The 22,052-nt window shown below is 43.2% G+C and overlaps 2 protein-coding genes across 2 annotated transcripts in view; both read right to left on the reverse strand.

Moving 5' to 3' along the window:
* Positions 1 to 536: 536 nt before the first annotated feature.
* Positions 537 to 9,333, reverse strand: UPK1A (uroplakin 1A). The gene is made up of 8 exons (XM_072425549.1): positions 9,263 to 9,333; positions 6,150 to 6,228; positions 5,380 to 5,580; positions 5,218 to 5,292; positions 3,694 to 3,801; positions 3,187 to 3,366; positions 2,026 to 2,109; positions 537 to 1,028 (listed from the first exon to the last, which is right to left on the reverse strand). Exons 2-8 carry the CDS (start codon positions 6,210 to 6,212, stop codon positions 984 to 986), a joined length of 756 nt encoding a protein of 251 aa, XP_072281650.1. The 5' UTR covers positions 6,213 to 6,228; positions 9,263 to 9,333; the 3' UTR covers positions 537 to 983.
* A 6,499-nt stretch (positions 9,334 to 15,832) lies between these two features.
* The window catches only part of ARHGAP33 (Rho GTPase activating protein 33), a 33,965-nt gene continuing 27,745 nt past the window's right edge, over positions 15,833 to 22,052 (reverse strand). Inside the window, exons 20-21 of the mRNA XM_072426754.1 lie at positions 21,594 to 21,961; positions 15,833 to 20,690 (exon numbers count right to left, since the gene is read on the reverse strand). Of these exons, the coding sequence (XP_072282855.1) occupies positions 19,671 to 20,690; positions 21,594 to 21,961 (1,388 nt within the window). The 3' untranslated portion in view covers positions 15,833 to 19,670. The remainder of the gene's footprint in view (positions 20,691 to 21,593; positions 21,962 to 22,052) is intronic.

Raw genomic sequence — 22,052 nt, forward strand, 5'->3', positions numbered from 1 at the left:
TACCATCATTCCAACTTATTGTAGATCTGGTTGGCGGGTATGGAGGCTTCTCCTTTCCAGTCTTCGGCATGATTGTATTACCTGCAGCAGTGGCTCAGAAAACACACCTAAGCTCAGGTAAATGTATACAGAGGCAAAACCAAGACCTGAATATGAGAAAGGACAACAAATAGGCCCAGTGGACCTAAAATGGACGGATATATGCTAAATGTAACTAGCTTGGGCTACAGTTGGGCTTGGATTAGATTTCTTAGGCACAAGAAGAGTTCTTATTTAATTGCCCCCTTTAATTTTAACACAAGGTACATTTTAAGAACACATTTATTTAATATATAAACAAAACAAAGAAACAAAAATAAAAAATAGTGTTGTGTAAGTTAGAGTCGGCTTCATCAAACAACTTATTCTCAGCTCAAGGGGTATATTTCACATTACATTTCAATTATATCTTTTGGGGTTGTGAAAGGGGGTGGGGCAGTGTTTTAATTCAGCATACAATAGAAAAAAAAAAGTAAAAAAAAAAACACATACGAAAACAAACAGCCTATACAATAAAATCGCCAAGCTGTGCAGGCAGATGCTGTACACGGTAAAGGTAAAGTGGATACATCAACAAGACACTGCGCATTGGAAGCTTTCACTACAGCACTTGCTCCAAAAAAAAGATGGACGTTCAAGAATATCCAACTTCAAAATCATGAAATTGGCTTTTTTTTTTTTTTGCCTTTTATAAGTGACAAGATGGCTGCTGCGTTGATAACATACCCACATAAAGCGTAACCTAGCAGTAGTTTATTATACACATAACATTTCAATATGTGAACGAGCCAAGATTAGCTTGGAGTCCAGGATGATATCAATATGAATACACGCATTGCATAATGCAGAAGATCAAGTCCTCGAGATTTGTAGGAGGGTCTGTAGTCCTATATCTTGTCAGACAATCCTCCTCTGGTCCCCATACAGTGTCCGAATTCCGGGCCTCACATGGTAAAGTAGTGGTACATGGTGGCAAACATCACCAGCATCTGAAAGAAACAATGGAATAGAGAGGTTAGAACAGAATTTGTTGACCTTTATAACATGGGGGGAACCCTTGAAATAACTTCCAGGTCTTCAGGGAACCCTTTCTATAATTACTATATCCACAGCTTACTGTACCTTAGCATGATGGCCAATATAATTAGCCTCTTAGATTGCTGGCCAATGGGAAGAGTGACACCAATATAGACAGCCAAAAAGATCATTGTTGTCACCTAAACTGACCTGAAAGTCACAATTACCCATTGCTCAAAGAACCCCTATAAACCTCTGGAAGATCCATAGGTTCCATGGCACCCTAGTTGAGAAACACTGGGTTAGAAGATGTCTAACACTGCTATGCATGGAGGACATATAGCTGGTTGTGAACTAAACTCAAATCCATAATGTCCAGGGAAAGAGTTCTCTTTGGGGCAAGGAGAAGACTTTGTTGACATATACAGACCAATATTTTCCCTTTTGCTTGGAACAGGGAAGGTTTATGATCTTGTTCCCGGTTTGCTAGATCACCCAGCTTCATTGATGAAAGTGTATCCTCTCCAGCCTTGGAGGGCTTTCATTAATCAGGCCCAAAGTCTTGGAGACCACACAAGCAGTATCACCTTCCCAATGAGGACAGAGGGGGCAATAAAATCCTGACAGACTTTCTTACATCTAATATTTTATTATTATTCCACACAAAACACAATGTTTTATTACAGTCCGCTTTGGCATTTACTATTGGGAACCATAACACAATGCAGGAAAGGCGAGCTGAATTGTACATTGAGCTTCGGAGAACATTAACCCATCATATTACGAGGGCCGGCTTTGGTGGTCATTTGGTGCACAGTCCATGGACAGAAACTCTGTTATTGAGATCATCATTATTGAGATCACTCAACCATACAAAACTTTTCACCACGTTGGTCCAAGAAATTTGGTTTTCATAGACTGGTAAATAAAAGATAAACTTTGAAGACCCATGGAATGGGTTCAACTTACCGTCCACATGAGGATAGCAAATCCAAACCATGAGATGCCCCATGTGTAGCTATCAATCGCATGTCCTATGTGGTCAAAACAACCCTGGAAGAGAATGTTAAAAACTGTTAAAGGATCTTCAGTTTTTTCATTTTTAACATTCCAATTTCAATGTTATTATTACACAGGATTAATATAGCACCAACATATTAAGCAGCGTTGTACAATAAAAATAGGGATTGCAAATGACAGACAGATACAAACATGACAAAGGAGAAGGAGAGCACCCTGCCCCAAAGAGCTTACAATCTAAGAGGTGAGGAAGTATCACGCAATAGGAGAGGAGATATGGAATGGTGGGAAGTAGTGAGGGGTTAAGAGACAGAAGACGACGGGTAGGTGAGGTTAAAGTGTTGGGTTTTAAGGGCTCTTTAAAATGAAAAAAAGGGTCAAGCGGAATAGGATGAGGAAACCCATTCCAGAGAGTTGGGGCAGCTCTAGAAAAGTCTTGGAGCTGTCCATGTGATGAGCCTATAAATGCAGAAGTCATTAGTAGGTCATTGGAGAAGCAAAGAGAGCGGCTAGGTTTATACCCAGTCTTGAGATTGGTTTAGGTTGAGTGGAAGGACAGGGGAGCCGAGAGGTAAAATAGGCAACCTATGACTATTGGAGACCAACATTGTTTGGAGGTTGTACAAGAATTTCACTACATCAGGGCCATCAGTTCTTGTAGGCTACCATTTTCTTGTTTTGTATATAGACTAAGGGTGGGCAAACTTTTTTAGTAAGGGGCCTCAATCTAAAAATAAATTTGCCAGAGGGGCCGGGTCGATTGTAGAGTGGGTGGGGTTATGCCATCATGAAGCCCCTGAACGTGATGTCATGATGGCATAACCCCGCCCACTCCCCCATTGCAGGCTCAGATCCGGGGATGTGTTCCGCAGCTCTGGCCGGTGCGGCCCCCGGCGATGGTCCTTCTCCTGGCTCGTGGTGGCACTGGCCAGAGCCACAGGACACTCAAAGGGAAACCGCCTGCGGGCCGTAGTTTGCCTATGCCTGATCTAGACCAATTGCCCCAACTTGGCACAAGTGACATGACATTTCACTTTGTCATGGCATTAGACACCCATCATCTGATGACGTGCTGATGTCACTCTAACTTACAGGACAGCAGTCTCTTACCTGGTCGTTAATGTATGGAGGAAGTCCAACACGGCAGGCTGCCTCATTCAAGATCTGAAAGTTGCTATCTCTTGCACAGCACCAAAATGGCCAGGGTGCTTCAGACTCTGTATGCGACTGGCGGAAAACGGAGGTGTAGCTGACCCAATCGACGGGCCCATCCACACCACAGCAACTCCTCTGCAAAGCAAAATATCACATTGTTCTTTATCTGCAGCACCAAACTAAACTTATTTTGACAGTATGCCAAAAAGGGACATTTGCCAAACCTCATGATGTGCTTGAGGCAGTAGGGCAACATTCCAAATTACCAATATTACACAATATCAATATTTTAAAAGGTAAAAAAAATGGGTCAGTTAAAAAAGTTGCAAATTCGACACCCAACAGGAAAATCATGGACAAACAGGAAAATCATCCATTACCACAAGGTGCCATGTAAATAATCTAGGTTGTTCCTCTAAAATGAAGATAGCCAAGTTATTAAAGCAGAAATATAGTACTTACCTCCAACATAAGCCTGTTCCAGAAAAAGGTGATCTCACGACCCTGAGCTGTATCATTGGCTGAATAATATTGAAGCATCTGCTTCTTGATCACATTGGAGTTCACCATCTGGAAAAAGACCAATTATGGGAAATATTTTTGTGACTGGGTTGGTACAATCCATTAAAGGTTTACCTAGCCCTACATCTACACATCAACCCTCCATGTGAGCCCAAATCCAACCTAGATTGTAACTTCAACAGTGACTTACACACTAACCCAAGCAACTCCTTCAATAACTTACATCCAACTCTTTTTGTAAACCCTACACACCAACCGATCCCGGTATAACCCAAAAATACCCAGCCTGGAACCTCAGTTGTACTCTAGACACTTGGCACCATGTCACCTTGTGGGTACCACACCTTTTTCCCCCTGTAACCCTAACCCAACACCAACCCTTCCGGTTTCCCCAAAAGTTACCCACACTGTAACTTCAAACATAACCCACTCAACAACCCTTTCCATATCTCCCAACTGAACCGTCCATGTAAGCCCCACACCCAACTCTCACTGTATCCCCAAAACTATCCCAGACTAACCTCAGCAGTAACCTACATATCACCCTTTTCATAAGTCACGCCCAACTCTTTACGTAAACCCTACATGGAACCCTTGTTGTTGGCACCATGAATTATCCTTCCTAACCTCAAGAATAACCCTACTTGTAACCTCAACAATAGTCCACACAGCAACCCCTTCCATAACTCACATCCAACTTTTTACATAAAACCTACACCTACCCCACACCAACCCTTCCAAGTTGTTAATTACCCAGCTTGTAACCCTTTCTATAACTCACATTGAACCTTCTACATAAACCCCACACCAAACTCTCACGAACTCCAAGACTAGCTCAGACTGTAACATCAGCAGTAGCCCACACACAAACCTTTGCCATAACTCACCTCAAATCTTTAGGAAAACCCTAGATGCAAATCTTTTTGTAGACACCATGCCCTACAGTAGCCCACACAGCAACTTTTTCCATAACTCACATCCAACTCTTCACATAAACCCTACACCAACATTTCCAGGTTCCCAAGAAATAACCCAGCCTGTAATCCCCACCTAACTCTCATTGTATCCCCAAGACTAGCCTAGACTGGAACCTCATCAGTAGCTCACATACCAAGTCTTTCTATAATTGTGATCCAACCTTCTACATAAATCCAACACCCAACCATTCCTGTATCCCCAAGATTAAGTCAACTGTAACCCACACTATCCAAAACACCAACTCCAAACCTTCCTATAATTCTCACACCTGAATGCACTTCACTCCTAATTTAAATATCCCCCTTTCTTCTTCGGGGTCCAAAGACCGAAATTCTGTACCTCCACCAAACCTAAGGGTTGGATAACTGCAATTTAGTGCTGGAACCACAGCCAATACGGGCCACGGCCAACGTCCACAGCCAATACGGGCCACAGCCAAAGCCCAACACCACCAACAAAACCGAATTGTACGCAACCCCAACTTACATAGTCGCGGTGTGTGAAGGACGTTATGCAGGAAGCCGATTCGAATATATAGACGATCATCATCAGCACCAGATACTGGAGAGGAAGACAAAATGGAAATTTTATTCTATAGGTTTTTCATTTTGATCCCAGTCATAGTGAACCACACAGCTGGATACCCACCACAGTTAACATTGTACGACTGCCCTTCACTGCTGCCATGATTCCATAAGTTCCAAGAAGGAAGAAGGAGAAACCGCAAAAGATTCCAATCCAGCCGCCAGCAAATACATCATCTTTACCCGTCACCCCTAGCACCGGGTACACATAGTACGGGTCTGTCGTGGCCCAAATGGTTTCAGCAAACAGCGCCAGGCCACAGAGCTGAAATGAGAACCCGGACAGGTCAGAGAAGGGAATTCATAAAACCGTATATGATGCATGACCATTGTCAATTGATGGCAAAAAGTTGTACAGTTGTCCCAAGAACAGGTGATGAGGGAAAATTACCCACTGACCAGGTGACCACTAAAAAGAGATTTCAGTTCATTTCCTGTTTTGTCTCCAGGACAGGAAGTAAGAGATACATTTCTCAATAAGACTCCCCAGCCCCATTCAAAATATTTAGTAATTCCAGTATGTAATTGGCACAGCATGCAGCCCAGGAATCCACCCCCCCTCCCCCCCATTCCTCAGCACAGGGGTCGGAATGAGCTCGCAGAGCTGTGCATTCTCTCTGCAGAAATACAGGAAAGACAAGTTTTCTGTAAACACAACAAAACCACAATGACTGAGAATAGAGTTTCAGCTTCCAGGTCCTTAATGATTGACCAAGACTACAAATGAGCTGGCACAGTCCCTGGGATCTTTGAAGAACAGACTGACCCTGAATGATGCCTAAACAAAGATGGTATCATCCTTTTGGAAAGAAATCCATAAAAGCCTCTACTCACCAATATAATTGCATTTCCAAATACAATAAACACCACAAGACCGGAAGACCCCTTCTCTGCCATCTTCAGGCTCTGTCACCTACAGGTGATAAAAAAACACCAAATCAGCACAGATTCGTATATAAACTGAGACTAATAGGTCATATAGTACAAAACTCTTATTTGCATCAATTTTGGTATGTGAAAGTATCTTGGTATATCTGGTAATAACTGCAAAAATACTCATTGGCCCTGCTAGAAATGTTAGGCTGATGACTTCTAGTGTTGCAATGCAACCAGTTACATTGTTCCCAGCTCTCTCTAAGGACTGCAGAACCTTGTCCCCGGAGAAGTTGGGCAAAGTCCTGATGTCCGGTTCTGTTTTAAAACAGTTCTGTGAGTAAGCTTAGGACAAGCGTGAAGTTAGCATGATCACCAGGTGGAAAAAAGTAATGCAGCCATAACGTGGGGGGTTGGTTGTTGATTTTTGCTAAGGGGCCCCATTGAATCTTATTTGGGCTCAGCCCAATGCAAAGAAAGCACCAAGTGCAAGCATTGTCCCTCTGCAGGATCCAGTTCCACATCCAATGACTCTACAGACATGGGGCAAAAGCAAAGAACAAGGACACTGGTACAATCCTCCTCATTTTAGGGTCAGATGACGTGTTGGTGGACCTTATGGGGTGCTCCTTGGTTCTCCAATACAAGAAAGAACCCTGACTGGTGTACAGTCTCATATGGACTGATGTTGTGCCAATGGTCCTTACGGCGTGCTCCTTTTTATATTGTAAAGAACAAACCTTGATTCTTGTACAGCCCCCCTTGTTGTTGGGACGGGTGATGTGTCGGTGGAGATCCTAGGTTGCTCCATAAGCCTGAATCTTACACAGCCCTGTAGGGAAGGGCGCTGTACTAGTGGAGCTCATTGGATGCTCTTTGGTTGTATAATGCAAAGAACAATCAACGACTTTTGTATAACCCTCCTTGTTGTTGGGATGTGTTGTGGGGCTTGAAGGTTGCTCCCTTGAGCTCTGGGGGTGATTCTATAATACAAAGAACAAACCCTGACACTTGTTGGGACGAGCAATATGTTTGTGGCACCCATAGGGTGCTTCATGATCCTAAAATGCCCTGAGTTTTATACAGCCTTCCTTGTTGTAGGTTAGGGTGCTGTACTGGTGGAGCTCATTGGATGTTCCATGGTTGTAAAACTCAAAGAACAATCACCAACTCTTGTACAGCTCTTCATGTTGGGATGGGCAATGTGTTGGTGGCACTCATAGGGTACTCCAAAGCCCTAAAAGGTGCTAAACAAGTCCTGGCTCATGAACAGCCCTTCTCATTGTAAGGTGAGATGTTGTGCCTTAGAGCTTATGAAGTGCTCCTTGGTTCTATAATACAAAGAACAAACCTTAACTCTTGTTGGGATGGGTGATGTGTTAGTGGCACCCATGGGGTATTCCATGGTCCTAGAATGCCTGGACTTTTGCATAGCCCTCCTCACTGTAGGGAAGGGTGCTTTACTGGTGGGGCTCAAGGAATACGTTTTAACCTTTGGATAGCCCTCCCTGTTGTTGGGATGGGTGATGTGTTGGCGACAGGGTTCTCTATGTCCCTATAATGCAGTAAACAAGCCTTGGTTCTTGCACAGCCCTCCTTTATTTAGGGAAGTGCGCTGTACTAGTGAAGCTCATAAGAAACTTTGCGACCCTACAATGCAATGAACAAGCCCCGACTCTTGAACAGACCTTATCATGGTAGAGACAAATGTTATGACATAGGAGCTCATGGCATGCTCCTTGGGTCTAAAATAGAAAGAACCAAAGAACTCTTGACATTTGCTGGGATGGGCGACATGTTTGTGGTGCTCAAAGGTTGCTCCATCCCATTGCACAGCCCTTATGGGGTCCTCTTTGGTTCTATAAAATAAACAACAAACCCTTGTATGGCCCTCATTGTTGGGATGGGCAAAATGTTGGTGGAACTCATAGGGTGTTCAATGGCCCTACAAAGGAATAAACAAGCCCTGATTTTTGCACAGCCCTCCTTGGTGTATGGAAGGTTATTTTACTGGTGGAGCCTAAGGGTATCCCTTGGCTCTAATGTACTGAAGGAGCCCCAAAACTTACACAATCCCCCACCATTGTAGCGATGGACGCCATGCTCCATGGCTCTAAAACAGGGCTGCCCAACTCCAGCCCTCAAGGGCCCCATACAGGATTTTCATATATACAAGGACCCCCCCTCCCCCCCCAACACGTCTGTTCCGTGAACCATGAAGAGTATCTGAAGCAAAAAGTCCATCAAAGTCCAAATTGCAGCATGATGATTATTGGGAGCCAGGGACAGAAACAAGCAAAGAGCACTTTCAGAAGGCAAAGCTAGCACTGGCAACTCTTACCCAAAATGCACACATTCTTTAAAAATTCAAAAAGATAAAGATTTTAAATAAAGATTGATTTACACTTTTCCAATTGAATCCAATGTGAACAACTTTGGGTACTAGTTGGATAAATCGTGGGTGAAAAACAGACCCCAGTGAGTTATTTGAACAAACATTTTCATTACTTAGCAATTACAAGTCATCGGGAAAAGATTCAGCAGCAATCACGGACACCGACATCACCAATGGACATCTCCAATGGACAGCACAAAACTTTCCCCAATTTCCAACAACCTGCAAATGTTATTTATCCAATAAAATAAAAAAAAAAATTAACCCCCCCACCCCCTCCAGAACTCTGCAGAGCCGATCCAATCCAAGACTAAAAAAAGCACAATCAAGAACCTTAGATTGCTTTCTCAGAATGCAGCTCCTATAGGCAACCACAACGCCCAAATTTTTACCCCAATTTTTTAGGATGAATCCTGACCGTTTTGATTAAAAAAATTTGAACCAAGCGTGCAAAGTGAATCTTTTGTGCTTGGAAGATCATTCCAAAAAAGTGAGTAGGTGAGGGGGTTATTGCACAGCTGAGTTGCACAAAACATTTCCAAATTTGCTGCACCAAGCAGCAATTTTGCAAACTTTTGTAATAATTGCAGCATTGATAAAAGGGAACAATTATCTTCCAATATTGGAGAACAGTTTCCAAGCCCAATTTGGAGCAGCACCTAGGTGCACCTGCACTCACCTGTCCTCCAGCTCTGTCTCAGGTGTAATGTCTCCGCCTCACCCCTTTCCCTGATACTTATAGACTTTACTGGAAGCTGCGGAGACCTGGAGCTGTCTATAGAGAGGAAACCTTGCTATGGGAGGGGTCACTTTGGGTCTTCTATTTTAGTTGGTGCAGTTTTGGGGGGCGGAGACAGCGGGATGCCTTAACTTTGGTCCACATACCAGAAATACGGATAGTTTAACCCCTTTACTTGGGGACAATGATGTGTTTACAGGCCAGAGAAGAGAAGTCAAACTGGTTTGTGAACAAAAAAAAAACAAAAAGTTACGGAATGTATTAAAGAGTCAACAGCCTCCAACCTGAAGTTTTATTGGATGGGGGAAGGGGGGGTTAATAAACGGCAACTATTGTGTTGGGAGGTTTATTAATATTATTATTATTATTATTATTATTATTATTAATAAACAGGATTTATATAGTGCCAACATATTACGCAGCGCTGTACATTAAATAGGGATTGCAAATGACAGACTAATACAGACAGTGATGGAGGAGGAGAGGACCCTGCCCCGAAGAGCTTACAATCTAGTAGGTGGGGGAATTTCGCACACAATAGGATGGGAGTTTATATTAAAGAATAAAGTGCTAGAGGACTAGGTGGTTATATATGGACTATTATTTTGTTTTGGAGGGTGTATGGAGGTGTTAAATTATATATAAGACTGGGGGGGGGGGGGACATATATATGCACTAATATTACAATATATTGGGGAGTTATATAAGGGTATGGGTATTAAAATAAATTGGAGGACTGGGAAGGTTACATAAGGATTAATACTGCATTTTATTGGGGTGGGGGGTTATATATGGGTAGCTATTGCATTGTATTGGGGGGTAGGTATGGCTAGACGTTTTGGGAGTTATAAAAGGATTAATACCATTATATAGGGGAATTGACTTATATTGTATTGTTTTGGAGGGTGTATGGAGGTGTTGCAATAAATGGAAGATGGGGGGGTGGCTGGGGTCATATATATTACAGTATATTAGGGGGCTATGTAAGGATATGGGTATTAAAATAAATTGGAGGACTTGGAAGGGTATATAAGGATTATTACTGCATTTTATTGGAGGTGAGGGTTAATATATGGGAAGCTAGGAAGCTATTGCTTTGTATTGGGGGGGGGGGGGGGTTATAGGTATTGGGAGTTATAAAAGGATTAATAGCATTATATAGTGGAAATGACTTATATTGTATTGATTTGGAGTGTGTAAGGAGGTGTTGCAATAAATGGAAGACAGGAGTGGGCCTGGGGTTATCTATATGGACTAATATTATATTATATTGGGGAGTTATATAAGGGTATATGTATTATATTATATTGGAGGGCTCTGGATGTTATATAAGGACTAATGTTGCATTATATTGGGGGGTATATTATAAAGACATTTTATTTGGGGGCTTATATAAGAATATAGGTATTAATTTATTTTGGAGGGCTGTGGAGGTTATATAGCAAATAATATTTTGTTATATGGGGGGTGTTTATATGGGTAGGTGTTGCATTGTATTAGGGTGGTTTTTATATTGGTATTTGTGGAGGTATTGGGGGTTATATAAGGATTAAAACATTATATAGGGGAATGGACTAACATTTTATTGTTTAGGAGGGTGTATGGAGGGGTCAGTGTTGCATTAAACTGAAGAGGGGGGCTGTGGGTTATATATATATATATATATATGGACTAAAATTACATTATTGAATTATTTTGACTGGGTTGAATAAAGGTATAGGTATTTCCTTATATTGGGCAGTGGGAAGGTTTATATAAGGGTAGGTATTGCATTGTATTGGGGTCCTGGGAGGTAAATAAGGGCTAAAATTGAAGGGGGGGGGGCTGTGGTTATGTGTATGAAATAATATTGCATTAGTTATACAGGATGGCTATTTTGAATACATTTGATGGCTGGGGAAGTTATATCTGTACCAATATTGCATTATAATGGGGGGTGGGGTTAAATAATTGTATTGCTGGGGGTTTTGGGGGAACAATAATATTGGATTATGTAGGAGGCCAGCTTAACAAAGTTTTTTTTTCTATAGCTTTCCCTGGTATATTTCCCCTGCCCAATGGTCATCATTACACCTGGCAAGTGCAACTGACACTCTTGTTGAACAGCTGCTGAGATAAAACAAATTATAGCAAAAATGTGCTCTAGAGACTAGATGATTATCAATCATGCTGATACCAAGCACATGCCTATGTCTCCGTTCCCAGCACCCCATATGTATATATTTTTATAATTATTATGATACATTTATAGGGAAAAGATATGGTTGTTGGCTGGCAGTGTTGGGAGTTGTAAAAGCATGAGCAGCATACAGGAAGCGTTGACGCGTTTCGCGCAGATCTTATTCACGAGGTCTTATAACTATGGCGTGAAACGCGTCAGCGCTCTCTGTATACTGCCTATAATCAGTACTTTGGTATATGGAATCTGGTGTTGAGGTAAGGTGGTCGGCCAGATCCCATGCAACATTGAGTTTTTACTTTTTTGGTATTTAGCTTGGGAGCCTATCCTAAAACTGATAGGGGGTTGCATAAAAAACCTCCCATCCTAATGAATTGAGATTATTGTCTGTGCCCAACTGACCAATCCATTCACTCTTGACACAATTTGCACAACGTCTATACTTCCTATTCAGTGTCTTTCTAGAAATCCATCATTTAGTTGTTCCTAATAGTTTCATATTGATAAGCCAGGTTATGGGTTGTGGTGACAGGTGCACTTTATCACAGTTTCTGCTCGGGTCTTATCAGCAGATATAATTGGTTGTTGCTGATCCGGTTCCTGTTTGGCATGGGGAAGGTAACGCCCTGGCCCTCTCTCCCTGGTAAAGGAATCCCCCTGAACCTGTCGGTCAGCTCTGAACTTTTGTAGCATCACAGTCCGGTGGAATGGCAGGAATCCAGAGCGGTGTCTTTTCAGTGCTTGGGTAAGGAAGGCTCACACAGCCCCCATTTCCAAGCCGAAAGTCACCGAGATGGCGACAGAGTGATCCCAAACTAAAATTCTTCATCGCCACCAAATCCTCTGTGCTGGGATGACTGGGCACTTTTTATTAGATCTCCCCTCCTATTGTGCAATATATTCCCCAGCTCATAGATTGTAAGCTCTTCAGGACAGGGTCCTCTCCTTCTCCTGCGTCTGTCTGCCTGTAACCCCTATTTAATGTACAGCGCTGTGTAATATGTTGGCGCTATATAAATCCTGTTTATTATTATTAATAATAATCTCTGTATTGCAACAATGTTACAAATTCTTTCTATGATAGGAGGGCCCACAGACCTACAGGGGTCTGTCTTGTGATCCTCCCTGTAGGACCCCCAAACCACCCAGAACCGAATACATATTAGAATAGAATCACTGCACCGTGCAATAAAACCTGACATTTTCATAATTCCATAGAAAATATCACAGCCCAAATGCGATTGCAGCCCAAAATGCGATCGCAGCCCAAAATGCGATCAGACCATTTGGACCCCCACCTTACCCACAGGGTGTAAGTTGGTCCAATCCCAGCACCGGTTTCAGCACATATGCAACTTTTGTATTGATTCTCAAGCAAGCAAACAGTGAAGTTTGCTGTTTGCGTACTGTTGTGTTGTGTACTGTTGTGTACTGTTTGTTCACAGTAAATTAAATCGCTCAATCAAAAATTGCAATTTTATTTTTACATAACTATCACATTGAACCAAATACTAAAGAACTGAAAGAGTTTCCCACCAAGTCAGGAAAACAGATTCTGGGATAGAGGCGCACTTTTTGAATTTTTCCCAGGTGCATTCTTAAGACGCATGCAGCAAAAAACAATTTTCTGGTTACATCATACATCAGCGATAGACAGGTCCTCTGTATTCTGCATTTGACACCTTGATGAGAGATAAGGTGAGCTGGACGAGCCAGTTCTTTTGTAAGCACTCATTGTACATTGATGGAATGTATGAAGCTCATATCTATACAAGCTGATCATTCTTCTGTTCCAGGAATCAAGAAAATGTTACAATTGAAAAAATTTATATCTTTTAGATTGTAAATTTCCCCCCAGCAGTTTGTCTCTCTGCCCTCCCATAATGGGGAGATTCCCCCCAGTAGTTTGTGTCTCTGCCCCTCCCACAATGGGGAGATTTCCCCCAGTAGTTTGTGTCTTCCCCCAGTAGTTTGTGTCTCTGCCCCTCCCACAATGGGGAGATTTCCCCCAGTAGTTTGTGTCTCTGCCCCTCCCACAATGGGGAGATTTCCTTTTTAGTATTTGAGTATCCCTGTAAAAATTTTGATTCAGAATATTACAAATAAAGCCATCATTTTATGGCCCCAGGGTGAGAAGTTATGGAGGCAGAAGCTGAGCAGAACTGTGAATTATGGTGGTGAATCTCTCAATGCTGGTCTCCCCAGCACCAATAAAGCTGATCAATGAGAATAAATTGAAGGTTTGTTGCCTGGAGATCCCCGGAGAAGGATTTGCCAGAATACGTAACCCTTGGTGACCCATTGGGTATATACCAACCCCCTATCACCTCGATGGAGGATTTATTACCAAACTGATTCACTTTCCATTGTCTATTGAGCATTTATGGCTGGAGGACATCCAACAATTGCAAGTGATTCTTGAAATCAGGGGCATCTCTTACAGTTATCAGACTGCCTTTCACCCCAGAGCCCAGCTCGGGCCCTTTGGTACTTGTTGAGTAACGGAAATAGAATCACTGAGAGATTTCTAGAAGTTTCATGTAACATTTCCCCATCCAGAACATCTACGGTAGTAAGAGAGAGGATTTCCACCAGTTTCTTTACTGAATTGTGTGTGTGGCCCTGTGGTGGTTTTGAGGGCCACAAGTACAACTATCTAAGCTAAGCACTATGCTGGCCTCTTGGTGGTCCTCCCCAAGAGTTGGAACCATAAAATGCCCAGAAGGTCCCTCTAGATCTGGATAAGTGGAGCTTCAAATGGCCATGAAATAATGTTTCTGTTTTATCTTATTGTTCTAAAACAAAATATAATAATAAAATGAAAAACATTGAAAAGATTTCAGTTTCTTATCAGCTTTGTGACAATCAGGTGACGGCTATGAGAGCGTCTGGTACGTGTGGAATATGCATAGTTCAGGAGAGAGAGGAAGACATTTGTAAAGAATGGTGCTGGGTGACATTCCCCGAGTACCAGTGAAAGAACAGGTGAAACTCGCCAGTGAGGAAGGGGGTTACAGGTATCTCTTGTTCTACCCCCTCCCATTCAAAAAATAAGATATTTATCAGGAATGCTTTGAGATGTTGTTCTGGTGTCACATTTTACCTGATTTACCCCAATATAACCCCAACTCTCCACAGATTCATCTGTCCTGCCAAATTTATTTCATTTTATTATCTGGCTGCTTCTTTCAAGTTTCTTTCAATGGTAATTGCTCCTCTCCCACTCTCCTCCCTGTTGGTGTTCCCTAAGGGTCAGTCCTTGGACCGGTTCTCTTTTCTCTGTACACCTCCTCTCTCGGTAGTCTCATATACTCCTTTGGCTTACAGTACCATCTGTATGCTGATGACACTCAAATCTATCTGTCCACCCCTGACCTGTCTCCCTCAGTCCTGGATAAGGTCTCATGCTGCCGGTCAGCCATCTCATCAAGCCCTTCAAATCCCTCCACAGTTCGTGTCCCACTAACCTTTCTGACCCGATAGGAAAATCCCCCCTAGCCGCTCTCTTCTCTCCTCTAATGGCCTACTACTGACTTCCTCACTCATAACCTCCTCACACACACGGCTCCAAGACTTTTCTAGAGCTGCCTTGACTATCTTGCCCCCGTACAAAGCATTGGTCAGACGACATCTGGAATACGCAGTCCAGTTTTGGGCCCCAGTTCACAAAAAGGACATTGTGGAATTGGAGAGAGTGCAGAGAAGGACAACTAAACTAATAAAAGGAATGGAGGAGCTCAGCTATGAGGAGAGATTAGCTGAACTGAATCTATTCTCCCTTGAGAAGAGACGTATAAGGGGGGATATGATCACCCTGTATAAATAAATAAATGCTCCATATAGAGAACTCTCTTCCCCATTATTCAATGTAAGATCATTACAAAGCACAAGGGGGCGCTCTTTGTGTCTGGAGGAAAAGAAGTTTAAGCTCCGGATAAGGAAGGGATTCTTCACTGTAAGGTCTGTGAAAATGTGGAATCGGCTCCCTCAGGAAGTAGTTTCAGCAACTACTATAGATTGCTTTAAGAAAAAGCTGGATGATTTCTAGAAGCACAGAATATAACTGGGGATTAAAGGTTCAAAGTAAAGATAACAGAGATCATCCGATTATGTCAAGGAATCAGGAAGGAATTTTTTTCCCGTTGGAGTAAATTGTACCAGGGTTTTGTTTTTGCCTCCTTCTGGCTCAACTATGTCTTATAGGATTTTATATCTGGGATATGTTTATTTCCCTAGTGGTTGAACTTCATGGACATTTTGTCTTTTTTCAACCTTACTATGTAACTATAGTTCCCCCGATATTGCCAAACACCCCAAAAACACTGACACGGTTTTATAAACTACACTTTTTTTTTAATTTCTCAAATTAAATAAGTTAAAGTAAATTAAAATGTACACAGCATATTTAAACAACAGGAATCCAAAAAGTTACGTCCTCTCGAGAGGCGACGGTGGATGGGTTTCCCAAAGGGGGCTCCAGTGAGACGGTTGGTGGGCATGCAGTGAGTGTGTCCGTCTGTTTGCTTCTATTACACAATGGAGGAGACCACAAGAGCCACTGTACAACTTCCGTCATCAGCCGCATCTACTGTCCTTTAACATGTCCAAACTTTCTTTAATTTTCCAGCAAAAGAAAAATTTAAGACAAAGATGATTTCATTTTGCATTACCGTTGGCAAAAATGTCTAAAATTGTGTAATTTTCTGACGGTGTCCTGTTCGTTTCCATTGATGGGGTCGTTATTGGTGGCATCCCATGCCGTGGACACGAGGAGCTTGTGAGTCCATAGTGAAGTGATAAGCTGAATATGGCCAGAAAAAAATGTCACCATCCACAGCGAAGGAGTGAGTGAAGGTCAACAACTGTATGTACTACAACTCCCAGTATTCACAGCAAGCTAGATGAACAAGTACACATACTCGAAAGAAATGATCATTCACTATATGGAAGCCAAGATGAAGGAAATACAAGACGTTTGGGGACATCACCCATAAAGCCCAACTAGGTAAAACTTGGAACGGGAAACCTCTTCAACGGGGACAAAATTTTAGTAGAATGTTAGAATTTTGGTAAATTTCTTTGTGTTTTCCTGTCCCAGTAAAGTTGCATCTTCCAATTTCTTGAACTAGTGGAAAAGGGAAGGAAATGATTGTTCATTAAATGGAAGCCAAGATGATTGAAATACAAGACCTTTGGGGACTTCATTCATAAAGTCAACTCAAGGCAAAATTTGGAACAGAAAATCTCTTCAATGGGGACCAAATTTTATTAGAAAGTTAGAATTTTGGTAAAAAATTTTTGTGTTTAACCTGTACCGGGAAAATCACATATTTCGATTTCATGAACTGGTGGCAAAAGGTGGTTGTGGTGGTATGGTCCTATTGGCTTTCTATTAGTTACCAACCTGAAAAAAGCATGCAGCTTGCGAAAGCTGAACTATCAAGAAGCACAAAGACCATTCATTGACCGAGCAAAACAAAAAATATATTGGGAACTTGTTAAAAATATTATCACTGGTTAGTAAAATCTGAGGTTCTAGAACAGAGGTCGGCAAACTCCGGCCTTTAGGCCGGATACGGCCTAGCCGGTAGCTTGTTCTGGCCTAATGCTGCTCAGCAACGCACGTCTCTGGAGCCGCGGGTTACTGGCTGGGATTAGGCTGGAACAAACTACCGGAGTCGGAGCTCTGGAGCTGCATGCAGCTCTTGAGCCTCCTCTTGCTGTGGCTCCCATCTTCCCTATGTTCCCTATTTACCGCGGCAGCGGAAGTGTTAATGCCGGCCACGGTAAATAGGGAACATTCCATGTTCTGCAATGCATACGGAGGAGATGGATTTCCCTTCAGGGGGCATTCCTAGAGGGAAGGGACGATTACGGCGAGAGTATGGCCTAGTGTGCTCCTGCCCACCCCATAAATGGCCTAGTGGCCGAAAAAGATTGAGGACCTCTGTTCTAGATTATCAGAGAGTTGCAAAGTGTGCCGATGCACAAGGGCAGTGGACGCTCCTCAGCCAACAGGGGCCCCCACCAGTTTGTCATGTCCCAAGTCTATTCTGCACAGGAAAGGGACCCACTGTTGGCTACGTCCACAATTGGAGACTATCATACATTTTCAAAAACACAATTAGAAAAGAAATTGGATGTGATTGTTGCTTGGTAGAAGAAGGAAAGCGAGGCACTAATTTGGTCCAATGAACATTTGGGAAAGGAGAATTGTGGGTGCTAAAACTGGGCCCGATTTATTAACGCTCCCCAGGACTGGACTTTTAGGGGTGATCCAGGGCAAATCCAGCAAACTTGGAATGGATTTCATAAAACCATTTGCTTTTATTTGGCAAATGTTTTTAATCCTGGCCAGATCCATTCCAGATTTGCTGGATCACCCAGGTTCTTCAGTAATAGTCTATCTTCTCCAGTCTTGCAGAGCTTTTTTAATTCTGGACCATTGTGAACAAGTGATAGGGAGCTTAAATGACACTCCTCTGGTGCCCAAGCCACATCGGAGAAGGACCAGAAGCCCTGATGAGTCTTCCTTGTGAGTTGAGCAGCCAAAGAACTTTTTTCTCAGATTTAAGAAAGGCCAAGTCTACCCACCCACGTAAGTTACAATGGCAGACTGACCTCTATCTGTTGGGCAGAGCAATGCAGCATGGTGGTATCTCCTACTCGTTCATACATTGACGGCTCCCACATCTTGCTTGACGTATAAAGGCTCCAACAAACTGTTTGCGTGACTCTGCATTTTGCAATAAAAGCAACAGCTGTTAAATTTAGCACTTGGATAAAGAATCTGCAGCTGAATCCCTTGATAGGTTACCCAGTGGCCTAGTTAAAGCCAAGTAAAATGGGAACTTTTTATAACGCAGTGGATTTGAAAATGCATGGCAGCCCTGTACATTTGAATGGAACCATAAAAGTCCATTGAACACCATACTGCATTGTTGCACCATTTTTGTGCTACAATACCAGATTTCAACTGTAGGGGGCATATTTAAAAGTGATGTTCAGTTTTACTAGAAAAGAAAGAAAAGGCTGCTTTTAATAAAGGTAACCTGTCATGATAATTGGCACCAGGCAAAGACAATTTTCCTTCCATGCTTAACCCCACATCAAAATGACCTGTCTGGGGACTCCGACCTTTCCCCCTAGTGGTGCAATCTCTATTAGTGCAACCTTAGTCAGGAAAGGTTAAGACCAATGGTGGCAGAGTTTGGAGGTGCAAGCTGTAGGACAGGTAAGTATCCTTGTTTTTCTAAGGAATAGTTTGTGTTCATTTATTTTTTAATTAAAATAAACAATGGGGTCTGCCATTGCTGGGATTTTCTAGGCACTAATACAGGAACAAAAATTTCAATGCTATCCATCACCAGAGCACATATGCTGATTAGGTGCTGGCTTCACTTGCTGCATGCTTATTTGGATCAAAGTTAGAGACTAACAGTCTTACTACTGTTTGCTTGGTTACCATTACACCAGCACAGCTCAGTTATCACAAACCAATCTCAATCTGATTGCATTAGGGCGTGTGACTGTCATTTCAATACATATGGTAAACAGCAACATGCAGTAACCAATCAGGATCCACCTTTTCCTGGATCGGACTCTGTAAACTGTAATCCCATTGGATGCTGTGGGTCATAGGGCTATGGGCTGGTTTAATGAACAAGCTCATAGGTGGCGGGAACGTTTGTGGGCGATTTATATGACATCATCATATTGCAAAGCATGATGTCATCGATTGGTCACGTTAATGCCCTCTGCATAGCAGAAGGAAAAAAAAAAATTAAAATGAGATATTAAAATATCATTGAGTGCAATTAGTCATAACAAAGACAGAGTTTGTTTCTGTGGCATTATTGGGCCCAGTCCAAGTCTGTCATCTACAGAGATAATTAGATCCCTAAAAGTGTTGGTGTTATTAATAGAGGATGGCGAGGTGGGGGTGGTCATTCGAGGCCAGGTGCCATTTTTAATTGGCCTCAATTAAATAAAAAACATCGGTTTGATCAAAAACCACCTAACAGACATTGGAAATCTGTTTTTGTAGCAAAGTTTAACTTTAACCCCACCCACCAATAAACCGCCATGTCATTGGGGCATCCAAAAAAAAAGGGCGGGAAGGGTCCGTTTTACACGCCTAGATGGTGAATACGAGGAGGAATATGAAACTCAACAGTAACTCCGAGTCTGTCCTTCCGTGTGCACAGTCCAGGGGGTATTTAAAAACCCGGCCGGAGTGGCAGACCTATGTGGGGGTCCCCTTTGTTCCAGATTGCCGTACACCATTCCTCCCTCTGACATCATGCAGTGTGGTGGCAAATAGCCGACTCTCTGCCCCCCTACATCAGCGGCTTCATAGGTAATGATAGGAGTCTCTCGGTTTTCAGAGAACTTAGTCTGCATTCCCCACATTGATGAGTGAGGATGGGGAGGTGGGCGGAAATAACTGAGGGACCCTTCCCTGCGTATAGGCTGGAAGTTCTGATTGGGCTTCATGGGCTGGGTCCCTCCAAAACTTTCATGTCTTCCGATGCCAGGTGGCTGACCAGGGCGCTGTTTGTGAGGGAGTTCAGGTTTGGGTTCTGCAGAGTCCCTGGCACCTTGGAAATGGTCCATCTTAGGAGGGAGATTGACATATATAGGTTCTTCTCTTTTCCCGGGTGGGTGGGAGCGGGCAGTCAGGTCTGGGTATATCCCTTGGCTCCTATTCTCCGTGGTGCCCACATACTGATAAGGAGATCCTGGTCCTACAATGTAGGGGCGTAAATGTGGAGGAGGGTTTCTATCCCAACGCTGATAACTCAAAAATTCTGGGTCGGGTGGGAGAGGTCGTCCATACCATCCTCCCACACCTGGAGGGGGTATGGAATGTGGGTGGGAAGGAGGGGAACCCACACAGGGCCAAGGAGCTTGAATTAGCCCATAAGAGGCATTCAGTGGTGCCATATGAGGAGGATCTCCCAATATCTCATAGTACAGGCCTTCTGGTTCTGGCCAAGGTGGAGCAGAGCGGTGAGGTTGCAGCCTGGGTCCTTCCTCTGGGAAGCGATAGGGGGGAGGACGAGGACGTGGGATACAGACGCTGGGTGGTGCCGGAAGGCTGCCAGAACGGGTATGAAGACGAGGAGCACGCGAAGGGGCAGCTGATGGCATCATCTTTCGGAGGTCTGCCGGAGATGAGCCAGTAACCTGCAAAACAGGAAGAGCGATGATTAGTTTGTTGCACTCAACAGCCACAGTTTTAATTGATCAGATTTATGAAACCATCCAGTAGGGGGCTGTTTTCTCACAAGTGATCTGATTAACATTTAAACAACTTGTCAATCATCATTCTAGTTTTACAAGGTAACATTTCAATGATAAAAAGGAAAAAGGCTACATATATTGGTATCTATACCCATAGTAGCCGCTCTCTTTCGCTCCTCCAATGACCTACTAATGACTTCCTCACTCATAACCTCATCACGCGCACGTCTCCAAGACAATACTAGAGCTGCCCCAATTCCCTGGAATGTTTTTCCTTGTCCTATTAGGCTTGGTCCTACTTTCTGCCCTGAAAACTAATGCTTTCAAACTCACCTACCTGTCTTGTTTTGTCTCCTAAACCCTCTCTACTTACCCACCACTCCATATCCCCCTCCTGTTGTGTAATACTTCCCCCACCTCCTAGATTGTAAGCTCTTCAGGGCAGGGTCCTCTCCTCCTCCTGTGTCACTGTCTTGATCTGTTTGTCATTTGCAACCCCTATTTAATGTACAGTGCTGCGTGTGATATTGGCGCTATATAAATCCTGTGGAATAATAATAGTGTCCAACTGTGACCCTTCGGACACCAGCAGTATTGGGAGCACAGAGCTGTAATGACCAGTTAGTAATCCGATTTAGGAAGTCAATAGTCATACAGTATGTCTCTAGTCATCCCCTAATAAGGTTTTATCAATCTCTGATGATCTCTGGTAGTATGTCTGCAGTCTCTGGGATTACATATAATTGGATTATGATCATAGGGAAAATATTAGAATATAATTTACACAAAAGAAAAGAAATCTAGCTGAACTCATGCCAATGACAACAAGTATCCATTAGTCCTCACCAAGGTGCTTTGTATGTGGGGTCTTAGCGGTCTGTGCTGGGTGGTGGTTCTTTCACCAGGGCTGACCACAGAAGGGCGCAGTTCAGAATACAAAGGTCCTTCCTTGGGTGCAGCGCTCTCACTACACTCCATGGATAACGAGCGCCGGAAAACAGATGTGGAGGGGTGCGGGGGTGCCGATCGCAGAACTGAGGACTTGGCTGGGACTGTTCCGGTGGACATGGAAGATTGCAGGGCACGTTGTGCACTTTCTGCTAATTTAAGGGCCATCAAACGGGCAGGGTCTTTTGGAGGTGGAGGAGGTGGAAGTTGCCGGCCTGTGGGCAAAGATGAAGGATGTGCAATCTTCTGAGGAGAGAGAGTCACGCCTGAGTGGAAAAAGGGTGAAACAAGAGAGGGTAACTGTAAGCATTAGTGCCCATCCATACTGGCAAGTGTCCGTAAAGTTATTTCACCAAC

This window comes from Pyxicephalus adspersus, chromosome 11, assembly GCF_032062135.1.
Source record: "Pyxicephalus adspersus chromosome 11, UCB_Pads_2.0, whole genome shotgun sequence".
Lineage (NCBI taxonomy): Eukaryota > Metazoa > Chordata > Amphibia > Anura > Pyxicephalidae > Pyxicephalus > Pyxicephalus adspersus.

Excerpts from the sequence above, each read along its gene's own strand:
- UPK1A (XM_072425549.1), bottom strand. The coding sequence starts at position 6,212 with ATGGCAGAGAAGGGGTCTTCCGGTCTTGTGGTGTTTATTGTATTTGGA. Across the intron at positions 5,293-5,379 it reads GTCGTACAATGTTAACTGTG|TATCTGGTGCTGATGATGAT; the intron begins GTGGGTATCCAG and ends CTTCCTCTCCAG. Across the intron at positions 1,029-2,025 it reads TTGCTATCCTCATGTGGACG|ATGCTGGTGATGTTTGCCAC; the intron begins GTAAGTTGAACC and ends TGTTTCTTTCAG.